Source organism: Clarias gariepinus, chromosome 9 (assembly GCF_024256425.1).
Source record: "Clarias gariepinus isolate MV-2021 ecotype Netherlands chromosome 9, CGAR_prim_01v2, whole genome shotgun sequence".
In the NCBI taxonomy this organism is placed as follows: domain Eukaryota; kingdom Metazoa; phylum Chordata; class Actinopteri; order Siluriformes; family Clariidae; genus Clarias; species Clarias gariepinus.
In genome coordinates, this window is record NC_071108.1 from 14,329,032 (window position 1) to 14,351,121 (window position 22,090).

At 35.0% G+C, this 22,090-nt stretch overlaps 2 protein-coding genes across 7 annotated transcripts; both read right to left on the minus strand.

Annotated features, from left to right (window-relative positions):
* Positions 1–3,640: 3,640 nt before the first annotated feature.
* On the minus strand, positions 3,641–9,117 carry si:dkeyp-82a1.6 (torsin-1A-interacting protein 2). Its single transcript, XM_053504732.1, has 8 exons — positions 8,950–9,117; positions 8,477–8,569; positions 6,828–6,995; positions 6,538–6,717; positions 6,294–6,401; positions 5,260–5,349; positions 5,087–5,137; positions 3,641–5,006 (listed from the first exon to the last, which is right to left on the minus strand). Exons 1-8 carry the CDS (start codon positions 9,005–9,007, stop codon positions 4,210–4,212), a joined length of 1,545 nt encoding a protein of 514 aa, XP_053360707.1. The 5' UTR covers positions 9,008–9,117; the 3' UTR covers positions 3,641–4,209.
* Positions 9,118–11,777: 2,660 nt separating this feature from the next.
* On the minus strand, positions 11,778–21,058 carry zgc:112962 (uncharacterized protein LOC548348 homolog). Of its 6 annotated transcripts, none has more exons than XM_053503726.1 (20): positions 20,809–21,058; positions 20,318–20,393; positions 19,552–19,632; positions 19,232–19,300; positions 19,006–19,062; positions 18,581–18,649; positions 17,828–17,908; positions 17,507–17,575; positions 17,281–17,337; positions 16,856–16,924; positions 16,103–16,183; positions 15,779–15,850; positions 15,552–15,608; positions 15,130–15,198; positions 14,864–14,959; positions 14,517–14,579; positions 14,303–14,350; positions 13,683–13,832; positions 13,307–13,369; positions 11,779–13,164 (listed from the first exon to the last, which is right to left on the minus strand). In XM_053503726.1, exons 2-20 carry the CDS (start codon positions 20,322–20,324, stop codon positions 12,404–12,406), a joined length of 2,019 nt encoding a protein of 672 aa, XP_053359701.1. In that variant the 5' UTR covers positions 20,325–20,393; positions 20,809–21,058; the 3' UTR covers positions 11,779–12,403. The 6 variants fall into 6 exon arrangements, with proteins under 6 accessions (XP_053359704.1, XP_053359701.1, XP_053359703.1 ...); XM_053503724.1 differs by having other exon boundaries at positions 11,780–13,164; positions 14,864–15,013; positions 20,809–21,057; XM_053503725.1 differs by having other exon boundaries at positions 11,780–13,164; positions 14,864–15,013; positions 19,552–19,613; positions 20,317–20,393; positions 20,809–21,057.
* Positions 21,059–22,090: the final 1,032 nt, after the last annotated feature.

Consider the following 22,090-nt stretch of genomic DNA (forward strand, 5'->3'; position numbering starts at 1 on the left):
GCAAATTATCCAAAACAGACAAGTTCATTGGTCAAAAATAATTAAGGTTATAAATAAAAGTGTCAGATAAATGTCGTGCCTTGGGCTTGAATAGCTGTTTAAGGAACAGGCTAATCTTTTAGAAAACAAGCTTGGTGGCAGCAGCAATCTACAAAAAAAAAAAAAAAAGATCTGGATGTGTATAACTGCATTGTTAAGAAAATAAAGGATTTATTTTTCACTACTCACGTCTCCTCTATAATTCTTAATTCTACACTGCGTTCCAAATTATTACGCAAATAATATATTTCTCCGATTTTTAAGCTTAATTAGTCATTGCAAATGACAGTCAGTATAATTTTTTGTCATCAAGTCATATTAGAGTATAATTTGAATTTTATTGAACAAACCTCCTAATGATAATATTTATTTTAAAAATAAAAAACTGAAAACGCATTGTTCCAAATTATTATGCACTACAGAGTTAAAACATTTCATAGGTTGTAAAATAGGTTGAATTTGCAGCATTAGGAGGTCATATTTACTGAAATCAAAAGCTATTTCAATCAAAAACATCCTAACAGGGCTTTTTACATCTTAACATAGGACCCCTTCTTTGATATCACCTTCACAATTCTTGCATCCATTGAACTTGTGAGTTTTTGGACAGTTTCTGCTTGAATTTATTTGCAGGATGTCAGAATAGCCTTCCAGAGCTGCTGTTTTGAATCAAACTGCCTCCCACCCTCATAGATCTTTTGACGATTCTCCAAAGGGTTTTCAATGGGGATGAAGTTAGGGGAGGATGGTGGCCACACCAATGGGTTTCTCGTCTTTTATGCCCATAGCAGCCAATGACACAGAGGTATTCTTTGCAGCATGAGATGGTGCATTGTCGTGCATGTCACGACCCGCTCGTTTAAGGTTGCAACATAAAAAAAAGGGATCACACCAAAATATATAACTACATATATCACTATATATAAAGACTATTTATTTACTGATGTGAATCCAACAGTAAAAATAAACATAATAAAGTCTAGGGATAAATAAGCAAACAATCATAACCAAAACGTAATCTACATGTTACAAAAATGCACAAGAGAAAACACAAAATTAAAGAGTCAGCAAAATGGGTGACTACACAACAGACCCACTCCTAAAACTCCCTCCCCACAGAGCCTAACCCCAATTAACCCCCACAGAGTCTTATATAGGATACCAATTAGCAACTAATTATGGGATAGGCCAATCAAGATCAGCTACTCTCTTCCCAGTAGGATCTGAAGAAATCTCAGGGTCGTCACACCTCCCAATCCAAAAGGAGGTTATCTAAAGAACCGATAAAAATAATAAAAATATACACCAACCAAAACACTAATTTAATAGATAACATTTTATAATTTAGAAAACTAATACTCATCTCCATAAATTCCACTCCATTTCACTCTCAGACCCCTGGACCCTAGGATATCAGAGAGGAAACTAGAGAGAAAAAGAGGAAGATTGAAAAACAAAAACTAAAACAAAAAAACTAAAGAAGAGAAAGATATACCCAACACTACTGGGATACCTTTACCGCCGGGAGAGAGCATCAGCAACCATGTTGTCTTTACCACGAATTTGTTTAAGGTGCAAGTTAAATGGCTGTAAAATAAGACTCCATCTCATGAGTCGTTGATTCTTACCACGCATTCGATTTAGAAAAGTCAAGGGATTATGGTCGGTATAAACAATGATAGGACCACAGATTGAAGTTAAGTAAACCTCAAAATGTTGAATGGCTAAAACCAGGGCTAAAGCCTCTTTTTCAATCGTAGAATACACTTACATTTAGGCATTTGGCAGACGCTCTTATCCAGAGCCACTTACATTTTTATCTTATTACACATCTGAGCAGTTGAGGGTTAAGGGCCTTGCTCAAGGGCTCAACAGTGGCAACTTGGTGGTTTGAACCTGGGATCTTCCAAACCATAGTCCAATGCCTTAACCACTGAGCTACCCCTGGCAACACTTGTTGGTAACAATAAAAATTTTTGGAAAAATAGCTCACCGGATGTTCAATTCCCTTAGCATCTTCTTGCAAAAGAACTGCACCAGCACCATAGGCACTAGCATCAATGGCAAGCAAAAATGGTTTTTCAAAATTTGGTGCCATCAACACAGGAGCATTCGCTAAAAGAGCTTTAGCATTATCACAGGCACACCGACACTGCTGTGACCATTCAAATGGCTTCTTCGGACTTAATAAATCTGTTAAAGGGGCAACTACACCTGCAAAGTTTTTACAAAACACCCTATAGTATCCTACCATCCCAAGAAAACGTTGTAACTCACGTCGAGTAGTGGGAGCAGGAAAATTACAAACGGCTTCCACTTTTGCGTTGTTCGGTTTTACACATCCTCCACCAACCACCTTCCCTAAATACTTTAAGATCGTAGAGAGAGAGATCGTTTTTTCCCCCCATATTGCTTGAAACCTGTGGCCTGCTTAATAATGTGGAACAACGTTTTTCAGTACTTTTTCTTTAATTGGGCTCATCTGGCAAACTAATTATCACAGGTGTCTGAGATTCATTTCAGTAAGGCCTTGTTCACACGGGCGTTAAGTTTTTGAATAAACGAACGCGCTTTGAACGTCCTAGACGTTTATGTTGCGTTTTGTTGTGGCGCTTGATTGACTTCTACACCGGCGTTCGTTTGTCTCTGTCTAACGTCAGCCTGCAGCCCAAATTGTAGTTTGTGTGTTAACCTGTGGGGGGCAGTGTGTCGGGAACTGGATATGAAAGCCCGCTGCTACCGTGTTCACTCTCAGACTGCAAAACGTCGGATTAAAGGAAGTTTTTTTGTGGTATATGAAGAAAAGCAAAAATTTTCGCGTAAGGTTTTCAACAATTAATTATTTTTATTTCGCCTTTTTCCGCATTTCTCTATGTATAACATGTAGGATCATGGGATATATCCGGTTCTCCGAAGCGTAAAATGAACACGCAGAAAACGAACTAGAAGCGGTTTCCTTGCGTTCGTTGGGTTTTGAACGGCAAGAAAAAGAAACGTTTTTTTAATGCCGTATAAATGCGCAGCCGGACAAACGCACGTCACCAAAGTCCGAGTGAACGATCGATTTTAACGCCCGTGTGAACAAAGCCTAATCCAAAGACCCCGGAGACCCAATACGATCCATGAGTTTAATGTAAAAACTAAACATTTAATGTTTGACACTTACATCCAATTTGCATAATAATTTGGAACACAGTGTATACATACTGTAGAATCTGAAGGGAAGTACTGTATATAACACAGGGCACGAGGCAGGGTGTGCACCCTGGATGGGGGACCAATCCACTGCAGAGGACACAAGCGCACACACACTACGGGCAATTTGGAAATGCCAATCAGCTTACCCTGCATATATTTAGACTGTGGAAGGAAACTAACATACATGTACCTAGAGGAAACAAACAGAAATTTAAGAACTGTTCTTGCAAAACTCTAGTTTCCTGAGAATATATTAAAGGCACAGATTTGGATGGTTCCTGAAGATTTATAGAAACAAAATCTGATTCATATTCTTAGAGAAGAGTATAAAAATTGGTACATTCTATTCAACAAGGCAGCGATTTAGAGTTTTTAACCGCAGTAAAAACACAAAACAGCCATATAGAAAAAGATAATCTAGTTTTAATCATTGATCATTTTGTGAACTGCACAGAATTCAGGCAGAATAAAGCTTAAAATCAGTCTCAGTCCTCAACAAAGCTTGTCAGTAATATGAACTATTAAAAATAACTTCACAAAAATTCAGTCAATTAATTCTCTGGTCCAAGGAGCTGACTATTACACTTGCACTTAAGTTGACATTGAGCCTTGTAGATCCCTGATGAATCTAGCTAGAGTAAAGAGCCTGTATTAGAGATATAACATAAATGAGAGGCAAAACTAAATGAAAAAGGAATGTTGGACTTACACTTTAAAGTTATTTTTTTTTTAAACATGGCTTTTGTCAACACCGGTGCCATGATATTAAGTGCATCACCTTCTAGTGACCCCACTGCATATGTTCAAAAAGTTTGAAGACAAAAATAATGTAAAACTATTTTACATATGATTCCTGAACAACTTTTTAAATATAGAAAAACAGGTTTTTTACCAACCACTTAGCTGCACAAGTAAAATTATCATCATCCAGTAGCACAATGCTGATATAAAAACCCTCCGTTATTAGGACCTTCATTCCCTACAGCCTTGCTCTTCAATCCTCAGCTCCGCAATTACCGGGACGATGAGATGAGAGATTCTACTCCACAGTCCACTTAGCTTGTCTACATCCATCTTGTTAAACTCAGTCTTGCCAGGTGAGATAAATTTCTCTTTTAAGTACTCTTGCACCTGCTCTTCAACTGCATTTAGAGTAAGTTTGAGGTCTAGCTCAGGAACAGGGAGCATCACAGTGAATGCCAGAAATACGTCCTTAAATGCAGCATTCTCATGATCACAGTATCGGTAAAATATGAGTGTAGATCCAGGAGGAAGTTCTTCAAATCGATGAATAACTGCTGCCTGTTTGCCACCTTCAAATGCCTCTTTCAGTGCTTTATCAATGTCCAGCTTAACCTGGTCACTGTCTTGTGCAGTTTTGCTGGTTCCATCAATATCCAAAACTGAGGAGTTGAGAGTGCTGGAAAAGGCTGTAGCTAACTTTTGAGCCAAACAGCCCAGAGTCTTCTTAGCCCCACTACCAGAGGTTAGAATGAGACTCACTGGTTCAGTCGGATCAGTCAGATTGAGATGGCGCTTGAGATGGACCTCAGTCCTTTTCCAGAGTTCTGGTCGCTGGCTAGGAAAAATTGTCTTTAGTTCAGCTAAACGGTCATCAAAATTTCTTCTGTACAACAATCTTTTTTGAAGCTCAGTTGCTATAGATAAAGATCGATACTGTTGATAACCCATTAAGCCCAATGCAAGTGAGGCCAGAAGGAGAAGGAACACAGAACAATGAAGCAATGTGCATACACCACGTCTATCAGCTGAAGAAAGAAATAAAACAAGTCACTACACCATCATGATCATCATCATTAACATCATACACAAAACATCGAAATAATACCTTTTGAGGGGGGAAATGAACCTGCTTGTGTGTTCACTTGTCTCCTTAATTCTATAAGTAAGAGATAAAAGTGTTAAATAGTCATTTCTACATGCACTCGAACAAAGCTTAAACTAAGTTGGCTACCAGTTTTTGAGTGGTGTAGAGATTGTTTTTTTTTTTTTTTTTTTTACCAGAAAAGTTGTTTGGCTTGTGGGTGCGTGTCATCTGCCTCTTTATGGGGCCATACCTAGTCCTGTCCTGTAGATCAATACCAGAGTCGCCTACAGTAAAACAGGATGAAAAAAGTATGATGATAAAAGAAGAAAATATTTACAGATATACATGTGAAATGAAAATGTATTTACACGTGCAAGCAAGAAAGCAAAATATGACTAATTATTTCACTGACAAGTAAATTGAACTTTTCCTCTGAAGTGATTATGGTGATTTAGCGCAACAAATCCACATGTCTTTGCTAATACTTTATATTGTGCAAGAAGTCCAGCACTCATTTGAAAAGTAACTACCTGGACTCCATATTAACATCAATTAACATCAGCTATTATAGCTGAACTGCCTCCCACCCTACACACTGTATAAATGCAGATCATTTACTGCTTTCTGTTTCACCCAAATGAGGATGGGTTCCCTGTTGAGTCTGGTTCCTCTAAAGGTTTCTTCCTATTACCATCTCAGGGAGTTTTTCCTTGCCACTGTCGCCCTCGGCTTGCTCACCAGGGACAAACTGACCATTTTGATTCATACAAATTCACATTTCATACAAACTTAAATAATTCTTTTGACTATGTAAAGCTGCTTTGCAGCAATGAAAATTGCTAAAAGCGCTATACAAATAAAATTGAATTGAATTGAATTGAAAAGTATAAACAGTTAGCAGTAATAGTATGTCTGTTATCTAATCTCCCATCTTCAGCATATACCTAACTCCCATGCATCTGTGTTTGATATGGAAAAGGGAAAATAAATTACACCATTCAAGCTTATTGTTTATCTTTGTTAACACTTTAGACTTATGTAAAAAAAAAAAAACAATACAATGAGGGGAATACAAAAATTAGAGTGCATTATATTTATACATGTACATTTATGAGAGCATTTCTGGGCTATATAAGCATTTAACATTACATGTCTATAGGCTAGAACATTTGTGGACTCTACAGTCTAAGATAATGCTGCTTGGTACACCGAATGTATTGTTTCTGACCTCTGGCTTTTTCTTCCATTTTGTTCTGATACTGTCTTATGCTTCTCCTCACTGTCACAGTCTCCGGTGGGTTGAAACCGGAAGAAGTAAAACCTATTCTGGAGGATTCTGTAGAGAGAAACAATCAGCCATGAGAAAATTAAATGGAATATTCAAAGGAAATATGTTTAGGGAGCAATCATATTGTGGCCATATAAAAGCAACATATATAAAGTTATATATTAAAAAACTAATTTTGACAAACCTTTTGATGAAATCTGAGAATCACATTTTGTAACTTCACACTTGTTCAGTTTGGAAAGCTCTGACACCGGTGACCTTTGTTGTGCATTTATTTCCTGCCGTGGAAATGTCTTCTTCTCAGTTTTTAGATTTCCCACATGAGGTGTTCTGGAGATTTTGTCCTCCTGGATTAGAGGTTTTGCTGACACAGACAGACAGACAGACAGACAGTCAGTATGAAATCTCTTGACATCAATTAATCGTGTTCCTGTCTGACTCAATTTAAAAAAAAGGTGGTATTAAAAATCTTACTCTTCATGTCTGCCTCACAATTTTCACTTTCATCCTCAGAACCCATGTCTTGGTTCTGATCTTCATCGTCCTCCATATCCATTTCCACAGTATTACTTTGGTCCCCATTCTCAAGTCCATCTCCTGCATCATTTTCCGACTGTATTTTTGCACTTTTATCAGGGGGACCTGTTTAAAATATTAATTTATAATCGATTTACTATATTTCAAGTAATGCACACAGTCACTAAAAAAAAATCAAGCTTGGTATATAAAATAAACTTCATAAGTTAGGGGTTAATTAGCTTACTACAATGGTGAAAAAATAGATTCCATTGAAGTCAATTAATTTTATGATAAAAAAACCCTTGTAAAATGGTCTTTTTAGTGGCAGCTCTAGGCTTTCTCCAGTCTTAGAGGTCATCCATGACTTCCTGTTTTACCAGGGTATAATGCACAAGGGTCAAATTCCCTTAGTAATCCATCAACATGAGAAAGTTTGGAAAGTACACAAATGAAAGGGGAAGTGTATAACCCTTCATAAATCAGTCAAAATCTATAAAATGCTTGATAATTTCAATGCCCACTTATAGGGTAATAATTAAGAAGTTTAAAACAAACATGGCTGCAAGGAATCTGTCTGGAAGATGACTCAAGTGTATTTTGCCCCATGCAGTAGGGATGATGGTTAGAGAGGTAAAGATTTCTCTGTGGATGGTTATCAGAAGATATGCAAAAATGGTAATAGTTTGGAGGTATGACCCCACATCCAAGTCTACAACCAGATACCACCCTCCATGTCAACATACTATTCCTCTCAAATTTGAACCAGAAGAAAAAAAACTTCCTCCCTTATTTTACCACAAATATAAGCACCTGGCTAGGAAGATACTCTTGGTGAATATATCTGGTTTATCATTGTAGACAGTTTACTCTATTGCCATTCTGTGTTGTTGATAGTATTCTGGCTGCTCCTATCCAGGGGTCGCCACAGCGGACCACCCGATTCGCACACCATTTGGCACAGGTCTTACGCCGAATGCCCTTTTAGACGCGACCCTACCATTTTTATTTGGGTTTGGGACCGGCACTGCATCCATTGGCTGGGGTTTAGGCATTGGTTGGTAATTGGACCTGCGCCTTTCGCATGGCGGGTGAAAAACCTACCACTGAGCAGTATTCCCATTCTATACTTGATGTTCTTTAGCTACAATCGGGTTAAGTCTTATGTGACTGTTTAATGACCTGGAAGACTGTGTTAAGATATGTGGTATCATGGGATTTGGGACAGAGACTAAAACGTATAAAAATAACACATGGGATGTGGTTGGAGCCTTCAGAAACAAATATCCAAATGCACAGAAAAATGATGCAATGACCACAGGATCAAGCTTGTGACACATGCATCCCATTTATAAAGAGAAAAATCCGTAAAAGATGACTAATACTTGTGACAAATATCGTCCTAGAATTTAAATATATGTTAGCAGTGACATGGTAATGGTTGTGTTACATTACAGGATGGATGACATTACAGTCATAAAACTTGTTTGTACACCAACAAATAAAGTAATAAAATGTTCATCGGCTAAAAGCTAAGCCAGTGTGCTTTATATCTCATGAATGCACAATGCATAAACACACAGAATAAGGAAACCGAAACCTCCCACCTTCATCAGTGTTATTCATTTCAGGGCCAGTAACAACTGTGATGTCTCTCTTCCTCTTTAGAGCTTCTCTCGGCTGCAGATCAATCTCAAAGGCTCATAACACAAAACAGAAATGAAGTTACTCTTTGTGTTCTAGATATTTAGGCTAATCAGTAAATCCTGCTTTTCTTCGTCATAAACCCTGCACACTTGCTTGCAAAGTTATTGCAAGCAAGCGCAAAACGAAACTAACCTTAACTGCCCAGCCCATTTATACAGCTTTCTGATGGCAAAAGTATCGGAAAATCTACGAAGACCAACAATTCAATCCATATATTTACCAAACCTATCCCTTTAATAAGTAGCGCTGTCATCTGCCATCGTACATAATCATAAGTCCATGGAAAAAGTTCATATCCGTGCACAAACTACAAGCGAGCTAAAAAGCTAACACTGCAACATGATCATTTGGTTTATTCTCTACACAGACAAACCTTTATTCCGTCTGGTGATTCTTCTTCCGACAACAGGTTCCGCATCGATACGATCCATTTGACCCACATTAAGGCAGACCACTTCTAATTAAAGTTAAAGTTCATTCGACACAACTAACTACTGGCAAAAGGAAAGTGGGAAATGTTTTCTATGGGGACACATTTGCGTGAACACCAGTCACTTCCGGAAACATCATGCGTCACGCATCAGACCGCCAAGATGTGTATACATAGCGATATACTGTATGTATACTGCCTGGTCAAAAACAGTCGCACATGATATTTCGTTTAGTCGCCTCTAGATTTGATTACACCACACAATGTGGTGGCCATTTTATGTGTAAAAAGGATCCCTTATGCTCCCAGAACATGTTTTTTTCCCCCGCAAATTGAATCCTAGAATATGCCTTTTCCATCAGGGGTGAAAAACTCCACAGATGTAATAATATGATATTTCCATACATTCAGGCCATCCGCTGCATAACGTTGCTGGGCCTAATTCTGACCAACTGAAGCAAACCCAGATCATAACATTTCATTCAGAGGCTTGTACAGTGGACACTGTGCATGATGGGTGCATCGCTTCACACTCTTTCCTTTTTACCCTGATACAGCCATTATTCTGGAACAGGGTAAATCTCATCAGAACACATGGTTGTTTTTCTGTTGCTCCATAAATCGATAAATGATCCATAAATGATCTCCATTAATAATTTTTCCCCAACCACATTCCTTTCACAATTTCTTCCCCACTAGGTGTTGATAATGTGGTGAAGAGTTCTTCATTCGCTTCCAGTAATTTAAAATCCCCTTAGCTGTTTTCTTTGCTTGATGCAGCCCAATAATTTGACCCTTCTGAACTGCTGACTTTTCTGTTGGCCAGGCAGCAGATGCTATACACTACATAATAGACTTAAGTCCACTGTATATGCCATGTTGAACTGGGATATACTGTCCTATACTAGAAGTACCGGTCATTGAGATTGTAGAAATATTTAAAAGGTTAAAGCTAAAAATAAGCTAATCAGCTTTAATGTACAGTAATCAGTGACGTTATTATTTCAGGTTGAAGCTGACGTATATGTCTTTCTGTACGGCAGAACTTTGCCTAATTTATTAATATAAAAATTATTTTTCGAGTATCTTACGCCTTGATTGTTGTACTTCTTACATTTAGGCATTTGGCAGACACGGTTACTGTAAGGTAATCAGAGAGTGAATCACAGATGAGAAATCAAATAAGTAAATCAGGTAAAGACTAAGTTATCTCAGTAAAAATATTAATTAGATATTATTATATCTATTATAATAATATCTAATTATTATTTTAGATATTATTAAATCCACTTATAACTGTTCATAACATCACTTTTATTCAACATTTTGATTTCACTTATGGTGCAGGTTAAACTTTAAGCTGATATGCAAGTACTGAAAAAGTTGAATAAAATTTTTTCCAGCAATCGATTATTAAAGATTTAAGCCTACAGTTTGATGCATGCATAGTACACTGTCAAATCTTGCGGTTTACAGTCTAGCAGTCAATTTAAGAAGCATGTGATAAAATGATGCTAAAATAGATATATTTATAGCGATTATGTAGGGAGCAATCCGTGTGGGGGTATTTTGCGAAATTATTCTAGTGCAAATAATTTCAGTGCAAAGCACATCTTTGAAAGATCATCTACTTTCCTTTTTTTTTGGGAGTAAACCATGCTGTGTCTTGTCATGTGTCTCTTGATTGGCTCTGTTGAGTAACGTGTATCCCACTTCGAAGGAAAAATCGCAAAATTAGGGAAAAAAACCCTTTAGATACTGTGACATAACCTGGCACATAACTGCTCATAACTTCACTTCCACTTAACATTTTGATTTAATTTATGGAGCATATACCAGGGGACTTGGCGCATGATACACGCTGGACAAAATGCCAATTAATTGCAGGAGACACATATATACTTTCAGAACACCAATCAGCCTAAGTCGCATGCCTTTGGACTGTGGGAGGAACCCGGAGCACATGGAAGAATAGTGAAAACCACTAAGCATGGAAAGAACTCCAAAACCATGCAAACTCCACGCACACAGACCCAAGGCGGGAGTCAAACCCAGACTCTGGAGTTGCAAGGCAACAGTGCTAACCACTATGTTACCATGCCATCCATATGTCTTCATTGTATAGTAAAAACTAAAGAATTTGCCTTGCTGCTCTAATATCTGGGGAGGGGAATGTATGTCTTATTTAAAGTAGTATTATTTATAGATCCAACACATAAATTTGTTTATTTTTTAATTATTGAGGTTTTTAGACTTTTTTTTAGTGGCCAATCAAACAGAGTGACTAAGATCTCATAGGTGTGATTTCGATCACCAAAAAACACAATGACATACACATCCAGTTCAATTACATTTATCTTGCTTATATTTCCTTAGAGTTATATAATTACATGCCAAATTCTCTTCTGGACACAGATACCTCAGATTGTTCAATTGCTATACAAAAGTGTATCATAAGAACAGTAACTAAATATTCATAGGAAGCAAAGCAGGCCCCCCCGTGACCCTGTATACAGGATAAAGTGGTATAGATAATGAGTGCATGAGTGAGCATTGACCAGTTACCACATAATAAGCTTTCACCGTGGTAAAAACTAGTAATATTAAACAGAATATTTCTAAATTAATTCAGAAATGTTGTTATACATTTATCTAAGTAAGGATAAAATAAGATTTGTTAAAATCTGTTTATACTGTTGGAATGAAATCAGAGATGAATACTACATTTGCCTTAAAAAGGTTTTAGAAATTATGTGAACTTGTTGCAGTATGTCCATTTTGATACAAAATTTATACTTGAAACATGATCAACAAAATATGCAATCATTTATTAAAAATATAATACATATACTGTTTTTTTTTAAAGTTGGATTTATTAATATACCCTGCAGAAACAAATGTTATTATTTAATTTAAAATCTATGTTATCATGTAATTTTACTTTGCATTTCATACCCCACAGGAGAGGTCTACAAGTTGTTGAGTTCACTGCAGCCTGCAAAGTGAAGCGCAGTTACAAAGAAAACAGAATAACCGTCCATGTACTCCTAATACCAACCAATGTTTTTTAAACGTCAAATGACATCTGAGCAGTCAGAAGCTTGAAATGATTAAATATCAAAATGTTTTGCAAGATTTCAAATTACATTTCATAATGCATGATTAAAAAATCTTTAACCTTATATAATTTTAAGCTGTACAAACTTTAATTTGGTCACCTTAAGGCATTTTTTCAAACTTAATTCAAGTATCATGAGTCTTTCTCTCACACACAGGCACACATACACACACAGACACACAGTGTAAAATCTGTTAAAACTACGATTCAGTGGATCCATGTAGATTTTCCTCCATGTTAACTAAAAAATCCACTAGTTCAGTTCACAGAATTTCACTTTTACGTTTGACAACCATGCTGTTCAATCTTCTGCTCTGCAGTTACTGGTAGGATGACATGAGAGATTCTGCTCCACAGACCCCCTAGCTTGTCTAAATCCATCTGGTTAAACTTAGCTATCCTGTCAGATAAGACAAACTTCTCTTTTAAATAGTCTTGCACATCCTCTTCCACCATTCCAAGACTAACATTAGGTTGGAAATCCATCTTTTCCTGGAGCATCACAGTAAAAGCCAAGAAAACTTTCTTAAATGCAGCATTCTCATGATCACAATATCGATAGAATATGAGTGTAGATCCAGGAGGAAGCTCTTCAAACCGATGAATAACTGCTGCCTGTTTTCCACCTTCAAATGCCTCTTTTAGTGCTTTATCAATGTCCAGCTTAACCTGGTCGCTGTCTTGTGCAGTTTTGCTGGTTCCATCAATATCCAGAAATGTGGAGTTGAGAGCCTTAGAAAATGCTGCAGCTAACTGTTGAGCCAGACAGCCCAGAGTCTTTTTAGCCCCACTACCAGAGGTTAGAATGAGACTCACTGGTTCTGTCGGATCAGTCAGATTGAGATGTTTCTGGAGGTGGATTCTGCTTCTCCTCCAAAGTTCATGGCGCTGGCTCGGAAAACTGGCTTGAACCTTGTCCATTTCTTGATAGAACACATCCAGCAAGTTTAAATCTTTTTGCGAAGGTGAAGGTGAGCGCCACCAAGCCACAACCGCAAAAGCAATCAGAAAAAGTAATATCGTACATAACACAAACCACCCTGTGTGACAGAAAATAATCATGTCTTTAACAACAACAAAGTAAAAAATAATAATAATTACAATGATATTTATGCATAATTTGCATAACAACTCTTGTTTGTACTAATGACTATATAAAACCATGTCAAAAACAATACTTACTGAAAGTATTAGCAGTAGGTGGGATACCTATTTTTTCAATGTGGTCATCTTCTCCCTTTTGTTCTGTGTGAAAATGGCAATAAATAAATAAATAAATAAATAAATAAGTCTCCATTAACCATTTGCCATAATAAATAAAAAATGAATAAACAAACAATAATTCACAGTGTTAATATATACTTTTATTCTTAATTCAAGTGGTTGAAAAATTGTTCATCAAATTGCATAACAGTCAATTGTCTAATCACTATGTGAAAAAGTTGTTTAAATAGGTTATGCAAAAACAGAGAAATTGAAAGTCAGACAAAAAGAGAGAGAGAAAAAAAGACAAAGAGTGAGATAAAGTTAGGCGACGGGCATATTCAGTACATTATACCTAATTTTTGGTTCTTATTAGAACTCCTCTTTCTTAGGCCCTCTTCAGACTGTAGCACTTCATTATTTTCATTCCTGGGTTTGATGCACTTCCCATCTGTCCTGTCAAGGTTCTCTTGATCATTAGACTGGCCGCTGACTCCAATTGTGTCTATCAATTAAAATGTATTCAAAACCTATTTTGCTTTTTGAAATATCACTTATTTTGATAGTGTGATATGTGTAGAATGCTAAATGCAGTATTAACTTATGCACAAGTTACACACCTACATTAAAAACACAACATGAGGCTAATATTTCAAGAATGGTTTTAGAGTCAGATCAGTACAAATCTACAGCTCCAGTATTGTAAAAAAATTTTTAACCATCTGCTGTGCAGCTGTCTGAAAGTAAATCACCATGTTGAACCTTCAGTAGTTAAACTGGTCATCAGGCATAAATGCTACCACTGAATAGGGATGACAGCTTAATTTATGTTATATTAATTATAATCTGTTTCAGCAAGCAAGTTATCATAAGCAATATAACTTATCAAGAAAGATACAAACATTGACACTTATTCAATAACACATTAGATTTAACAGTGCATATGTTTAACATGTTTCTTTTCTGAGCTCTTACCTTTTTCTGAAGAAGGAACATCACTGTCCTCTTCCTGATGTCTTTCACCTTTAGATTAAGTAAACAACAGACTGGTTAAATAAGGATGAACAATGCAAAATGACAATAATATAAAAATAGGTCAAATATAGTATTTTTTGTGGCTGTGAGGTTACTAAAGATGCAGTGGATTAAATAAATGACTATATTAAACCATGTCAAAAACAATACTTACTGGAAGTATCGGCAGTAGGTGGGATACCTATTTTTTCAGTGTGGTCATCTTCTCCCTTTTGTTCTGTGTGACAATAGCAATAAATAAATAAATAAGTCTTTATTAATCATTTTTTAAAAATAATAAATAAATGAATAATTTACAGTGTTCATATACACTTTCATTCTCAATTCAAGTGTTTTAAAAAGTGTCCATCAAATTGCCCATTAGTCAATTGTCTAATTACTATGTGAATTTTTTTTTTTAAATAGGATATGCAAAAACAGAGAAATTGAAAGTCAGACAGAAAGAGAGAGAGACAAAGAGAGAGTTAAAGATAGGGGAAGGGCATATTCAGCACATTATACCTATTGTTTGGTTCTTATTAGAACTCCTCTTTCTTAGGCCCTCTTCAGACTGTAGAACTTCATTATTTTCATTCCTGGGTTTGATGCACTCCCCATCTGTCATGTCAAGGTTCTCTTGATCATTAGACTGACTGCTGACCCAAATTGTGTCTATCAATTAAAATGTATTTAAAATCTATTTTGTTGTTTGAAATATCACTTATTTTGATAGTGTAATTTGTGTAGAATCACTAAATTCAGTATTTACTTATGCACAAGTTACACACCTTTTTCACTCTCCTTCTGCTGGTTATGCACTTCTGTATCAGTGTCCTCAGGTTGTTCAGTATCCTGTCCTACATTAAAATCACAACATAAGGTTATTATTTCAAGAATGGTTTCAAATACAGATCAGTACAAATCTCCAGCTCCTCTATTGTAAAAAAGAAAAGATTTAACCATCTGCTGTGCAGCTGTCGGACAGTGAATCACCATGTTGAATCTTCAGTAGTTAAACTGGTCATCAGGCATACATGCTACCATTGAATAGGGATGACAGCTTAATTTATGTTATATTAATTATAATCTGTTTCAGCGAGCAAGTTATCATAAGCAATATAACTTATCAAGAAACATTTAAACATTGACACTTATTCAAAAACACATTAGATTTACATATGTTTAACATGTTTCTTTTCTGAGCTCTTACCTTCCAGTTTTTTTTCTGAAGCAGGAACTTCACTGTCCTCTTCCTGATGTCTTTCACCTTTTGATTAAGTAAACAATAGACTAAGTTAAATAAGGTTGAACAATGCAAAATGACAATAACATACAAATAGGTCAAATATATTATTTTTTTCTGGCTGTGAGGTTACTGAAGATCCAGTGGATTAAATAAATGCAAATGGAATAGAAAAACCTGTCTATTTTAATTACCATCATTTGAAGAACACTTTTCTTCTTCTTTTTTATCTTCTTCTTCTTCTTCAGAATTACCACTATCTGCAGCTTCACATAGTAAATTGACAAATGTAATTAAATGGTTAATATCACCACTGGATATTAAAGAAGTTCTGTGCCAGGCATAAGTTAAGTGAAAGAATGTAAAAACAAATGCAATGATTCACAATTTAATTCTATAAAAGCTGTTATGAACAAAAGAACTGAATCCTATTAAAGAACATATTAAAGAATGCAAATCATTATTTCGCTAAACACATTTCTGCCTAAAATATTTCACAAGATATAAATGTAAGATACCTTTTTTACTTTTCTTTGTTTGATCAGGCTGTTTTATCTGCTTTATGTTCTGGGCATCATCCTCAGGCTGCTTCATATCCCCTATTATACATGTACAAAAGGTTTAATTTTTGTTTTAAAGCCAAAAATGTCAATCAATAAATCAATCAATACAATCTTTTAATTTTATACAACTGGAAACATTTTAAAAAATGCAGCCTGTATAGTATACATATGTTTATGACTTCATTCAACATAAATCCAAAGGCAGCTCTTAATCTCATTGGGAGGAAGTGGGAAAAGATCTTTCTTGTTCTCAATGGTACGAAAAGAGTTTGCATGTTAAGACAAACAAGACTGGTTTTATTTGTGCAAACATTTGCTCTTAAAATACCTCTCTTGATTAAAAGTATAAATCAGTACAAGACATAATAAATATAATCCATGATTTGGATTTATCCTTATTAACACACTGTAAATACACAGATATGTGGAACAAATAGTTGATTCATTCTTCATGCCTAATCATGTATTTAATTCATATATTTTCTTTAGAACCTAGTTCATTGCTTTGGTGCAATTTAGTAGACTAAGAGCAACCTCTTGGCAAAAAGGGTGAATAAATTTCAATCTAGATCTAGACTTATCATGTGGCTTAAACATTAAACATTATGTCTACAGTCTGCAAAACATAGGACATGCTAAATGAATAAATTATGCACAAAATAATAGATGGTGCAGTGAGTATGATTATAAAGAGAAAGTGTTACACACCTTTTTCACTCTCCTTCTTTTGGTTATGCACTTCTGTATTAGTGTCCTCAGGTTGTTCAGTATCCTGTCCTACATTAAAAACACAACATAAGGTTATTATTTCAAGAATGGTTTCAAATACAGATCAGTACAAATCTCCAGCTCCTGTATTGTAAAAAAAAGATTTAACCATCTGCTGTGCAGCTGTCGGACAGTGAATCACCATGTTGAATCTTCAGTAGTTAAACTGGTCATCAGACATACATGCTACCATTGAATAGGGATGACACCTTAACTTATGTTATATTAATTATAATCTGTTTCAGCTAGCAAGTTATCATAAGCAATATAACTTATCAAGAAACATTTAAACATTGACACTTATTCAAAAACACATTAGATTTAACAGTACATATGTTTAACATGTTTCTTTTCTGAGCTCTTACCTTCCTGTTTTTTTTCTGAAGTAGGAACTTCACTGTCCTCTTCCTGATGTCTTTCACCTTTAGATTAAGTAAACAATAGACTGGTTAAATAAGGTTGAACAATGCAAAATGACAATAACATACAAATAGGTCAAATATATTATTTTTTTCTGGCTGTGAGGTTACTGAAGATCCAGTGGATTAAATAAATGCAAATGAAATAGAAAAACCTGTCTATTTTAATTACCATCATTTGAAGAACACTTTTCTTCTCCTTTTTTAGCTTCTTCTTCTTCAGAATTACCACTATCTGCAGCTTCACATAGTAAATTGACAAATGTAATTAAATGGTTAATATCACCACTGGATATTAAAGAAGTTCTGTGCCAGGCATAAGTTAAGTGAAAGAATGTAAAAACAAATGCAATGATTCACGATTAAATTTTATAAGAACTGAGATGAACAAAAGAACTGAATCCTATTAAAGAACATATTAAAGAATGCAAATCATTATTTCGCTAAACACATTTCTGCCTAAAATATTTCACAAGATATAAATGTAAGATACCTTTTTTACTTTTCTTTGTTTGATCAGGCTGTTTTATCTGCTTTATGTTCTGGGCATCATCCTCAGGCTGCTTCATATCCCCTATTATACATGTACAAAAGGTTTAATTTTTGTTTTAAAGCCAAAAATGTCAATCAATAAATCAATCAATACAATCTTTTAATTTTATACAACTGGAAACATTTTAAAAAATGCAGCCTGTATAGTATACATATGTTTATGACTTCATTCAACATAAATCCAAAGGCAGCTCTTAATCTCATTGGGAGGAAGTGGGAAAAGATCTTTCTTGTTCTCAATGGTACGAAAAGAGTTTGCATGTTAAGACAAACAAGACTGGTTTTATTTGTGCAAACATTTGCTCTTAAAATACCTCTCTTGATTAAAAGTATAAATCAGTACAAGACATAATAAATATAATCCATGATTTGGATTTATCCTTATTAACACACTGTAAATACACAGATATGTGGAACAAATAGTTGATTCATTCTTCATGCCTAATCATGTATTTAATTCATATATTTTCTTTAGAACCTAGTTCATTGCTTTGGTGCAATTTAGTAGACTAAGAGCAACCTCTTGGCAAAAAGGGTGAATAAATTTCAATCTAGATCTAGACTTATCATGTGGCTTAAACATTAAACATTATGTCTACAGTCTGCAAAACATAGGACATGCTAAATGAATAAATTATGCACAAAATAATAGATGGTGCAGTGAGTATGATTATAAAGAGAAAGTGTTACACACCTTTTTCACTCTCCTTCTTTTGGTTATGCACTTCTGTATTAGTGTCCTCAGGTTGTTCAGTATCCTGTCCTACATTAAAAACACAACATAAGGTTATTATTTCAAGAATGGTTTCAAATACAGATCAGTACAAATCTCCAGCTCCTGTATTGTAAAAAAAAGATTTAACCATCTGCTGTGCAGCTGTCGGACAGTGAATCACCATGTTGAATCTTCAGTAGTTAAACTGGTCATCAGACATACATGCTACCATTGAATAGGGATGACAGCTTAACTTATGTTATATTAATTATAATCTGTTTCAGCTAGCAAGTTATCATAAGCAATATAACTTATCAAGAAACATTTAAACATTGACACTTATTCAAAAACACATTAGATTTAACAGTACATATGTTTAACATGTTTCTTTTCTGAGCTCTTACCTTCCTGTTTTTTTTCTGAAGTAGGAACTTCACTGTCCTCTTCCTGATGTCTTTCACCTTTAGATTAAGTAAACAATAGACTGGTTAAATAAGGTTGAACAATGCAAAATGACAATAACATACAAATAGGTCAAATATATTATTTTTTTCTGGCTGTGAGGTTACTGAAGATCCAGTGGATTAAATAAATGCAAATGAAATAGAAAAACCTGTCTATTTTAATTACCATCATTTGAAGAACACTTTTCTTCTCCTTTTTTAGCTTCTTCTTCTTCAGAATTACCACTATCTGCAGCTTCACATAGTAAATTGACAAATGTAATTAAATGGTTAATATCACCACTGGATATTAAAGAAGTTCTGTGCCAGGCATAAGTTAAGTGAAAGAATGTAAAAACAAATGCAATGATTCACGATTAAATTTTATAAGAACTGAGATGAACAAAAGAACTAAATCCTATTAAAGAACATATTAAAGAATGCAAATCATTATTTCGCGAAACACATTTCTGCCTAGAAAATTTACAAGATATAAATGTAAGATACCTTTTTTACTTTTCTTTGTTTGATCAGGCTGTTTTATCTGCTTTATGTTCTGGGCATCATCCTCAGGCTGCTTCATATCCCCTATTATACATGTACAAAAAGTTAAATTTTTGTTTTAAAGCCAAAGATGTCATAATCAATAAATTAATCAATACATTTTTTTGTTTATTTTATACAACTGGAAACATTTTAAAAATGCAGCCTGTATAGTATACATATGTTTATGACTTCATTTAACATAAATCCAGAGAGGCAGCTCTTAATCTCATTTGGAGGAAGTGGGAAAAGATCTTTCTTGTTCTCAATGGTACGAAAAGAGTTTGCATGTTAAGGCAAACAAGTTTTGTCAACTGGTTTTATTTGTGCAAAAATTTGCTCTTAAAATACTCTCTCTCTTTAATTAAAAGTATAAATCAGTAATAAGACATAATAAATATAATCCATGATTTGGATTTATCCTTATTAACACACTGTATATGTGGAATAAATAGTTGATTCATTCTTCATGCCTAATCATGTATTTAATTCATATATTTTCTTTAGAACCTAGTTCATTGCTTTGGTGCAATTTAGTAGACTAAGAGCAACCTCTTAGCAAAAAGGGTGAATAAATTTCAATCTGGATCTATACTTATGTGGCTTAAACATTAAACTATCCGTCTACTGTCTGCAAAACATAGGACATGCTGAATGAAAAATGCACAAAATAATAGATAGTGCGGTGAGTATGATGATGAAGAGAAGGAGAAAATGTACAGGTGATTACCATCCATTTTTTTTTTCAGGACAATCCAGCTGTCTAAGAAAGGAGTCAGTCAATTCAGTGTAGATCTGCAGATTTGCTGTTACAAGAAACAAAGTTGAATAACAAAGTGTTAAAATGAACAGGGTAGTGGCGGAAATATCAACTAGCCATGTGATTGTAACGAAGACAGTGCATGAATAAAGCTCACTAAACAAAGTAGATTTTTAAACAGAACTACAAAAATGCCATGACAAGCATGTGTCAATTTAGGTCAATTCTTGTCATTAAGAATACATTACAGTATGACATACTGTATAAATATGGTTCACTAATTCAATGGCATTATCCTCGATAATGTAATGTTTAGCAAACTTTGCTAACACTTTGTACTTTCCAGGTCTAGCTAGCTAGGATACTTGTTTCTACTCAGGCCCGTTTATTTACTGTCAAATATTAGATATTAACTAAAGAACAAAACTAAATAATCTGGAAATATTATTATAGATACTCACCAAGTCCATTTGCTTCCACGTCAATAGTTGATAGTTGAAGTAGCAGAGCTTGCTTTCGGTTTTGCCCTAACAAAATCCACAGCGCTGGACCGAGCTGATGACGTCACCGCGAGGGCGAATTCCGTTTCGGAGTGACAGCACACCGGAAGTTCCAAAGGTTTCCCGTCTTTTTGACCAAGCCAGCGTTTCGCTTTTAATTGCCTTACATATGAATTAGGTTATTAGAAGCAATTACTAGTCATACGCACACACACACACACAGACACACAGATACGTCGAATATAATAAACTCTTCGATGTAGTGAACCTCATAAGCAGGGCGGAACGTGTAATCAGGACTTGTGTTTCCTCGGGGCTTTCACTGTTCTCTCCTCAAATATTTTTGGATGCGTGCTCTTCTTAAAAATTAAGAAAACATTAAAACATTTAAACAAAATACTATAAATCATTTTTTTTATTCTAACACAACAAATAGTTTCTTCAAATATATATTTATAAAAAGTGGTTTTGTATTTTCTGTGTTTTGAATATTCTCTAAAGGATGCACAACAGCTTGACACTATTTTTATTTATTTCAGTTGTTGACCTACACACATTAGATAATAAATATTAGAATAAATAAGTACTGTAAATATAATTACCACTAACGACTATAAGAAAAGCATAAAACAATTGGAATTTGCCAGAAAAAAAATGAGAAAACCATATTGTTTGTTTAGTCATTCAGTCGTGTCCTACTTTTCGTGACCTCATGGACATAGCACACCAGGCCTTCCAGGGATACTGGAGTGGGTGCCATTTCCTTATTCAGAGAACTATTATGGACAATTTGGAAACACCAATTAGCCTGATCTGCATGTCTTTGGACATGAGGAAACCCACCAAGCACTGGGAGAACATGGTACAGTTTACTCGCAACAGACCCAACGTGGGGATTTGAACCCAGGACCCATTGGTGCAAGACGACAGTTCTAACCACTAAGCAACTGTTTTGCCACATGATAAATTTTATCTAATGGGTTAATAGAATGGTACTGCTCCACAAATACTTATTTCTAAAGGGTAAAAAAAAGCGTAGTAATAATACAGTTGTGTGGGTAAATCCTGTATTTTAACTCATTTTGTGTAGTAAAACAAAAAATAAATAATGATTTAACAACATTTAACAATACCATAAAATTGGCCTCTTTTATTTAAGCACTTTATCACTTATTGATTTTTGTTCGTTTTTATGGAACTTACATTAAAGCCAAGGTAGTTTAATCAGAACATTTCCGACACA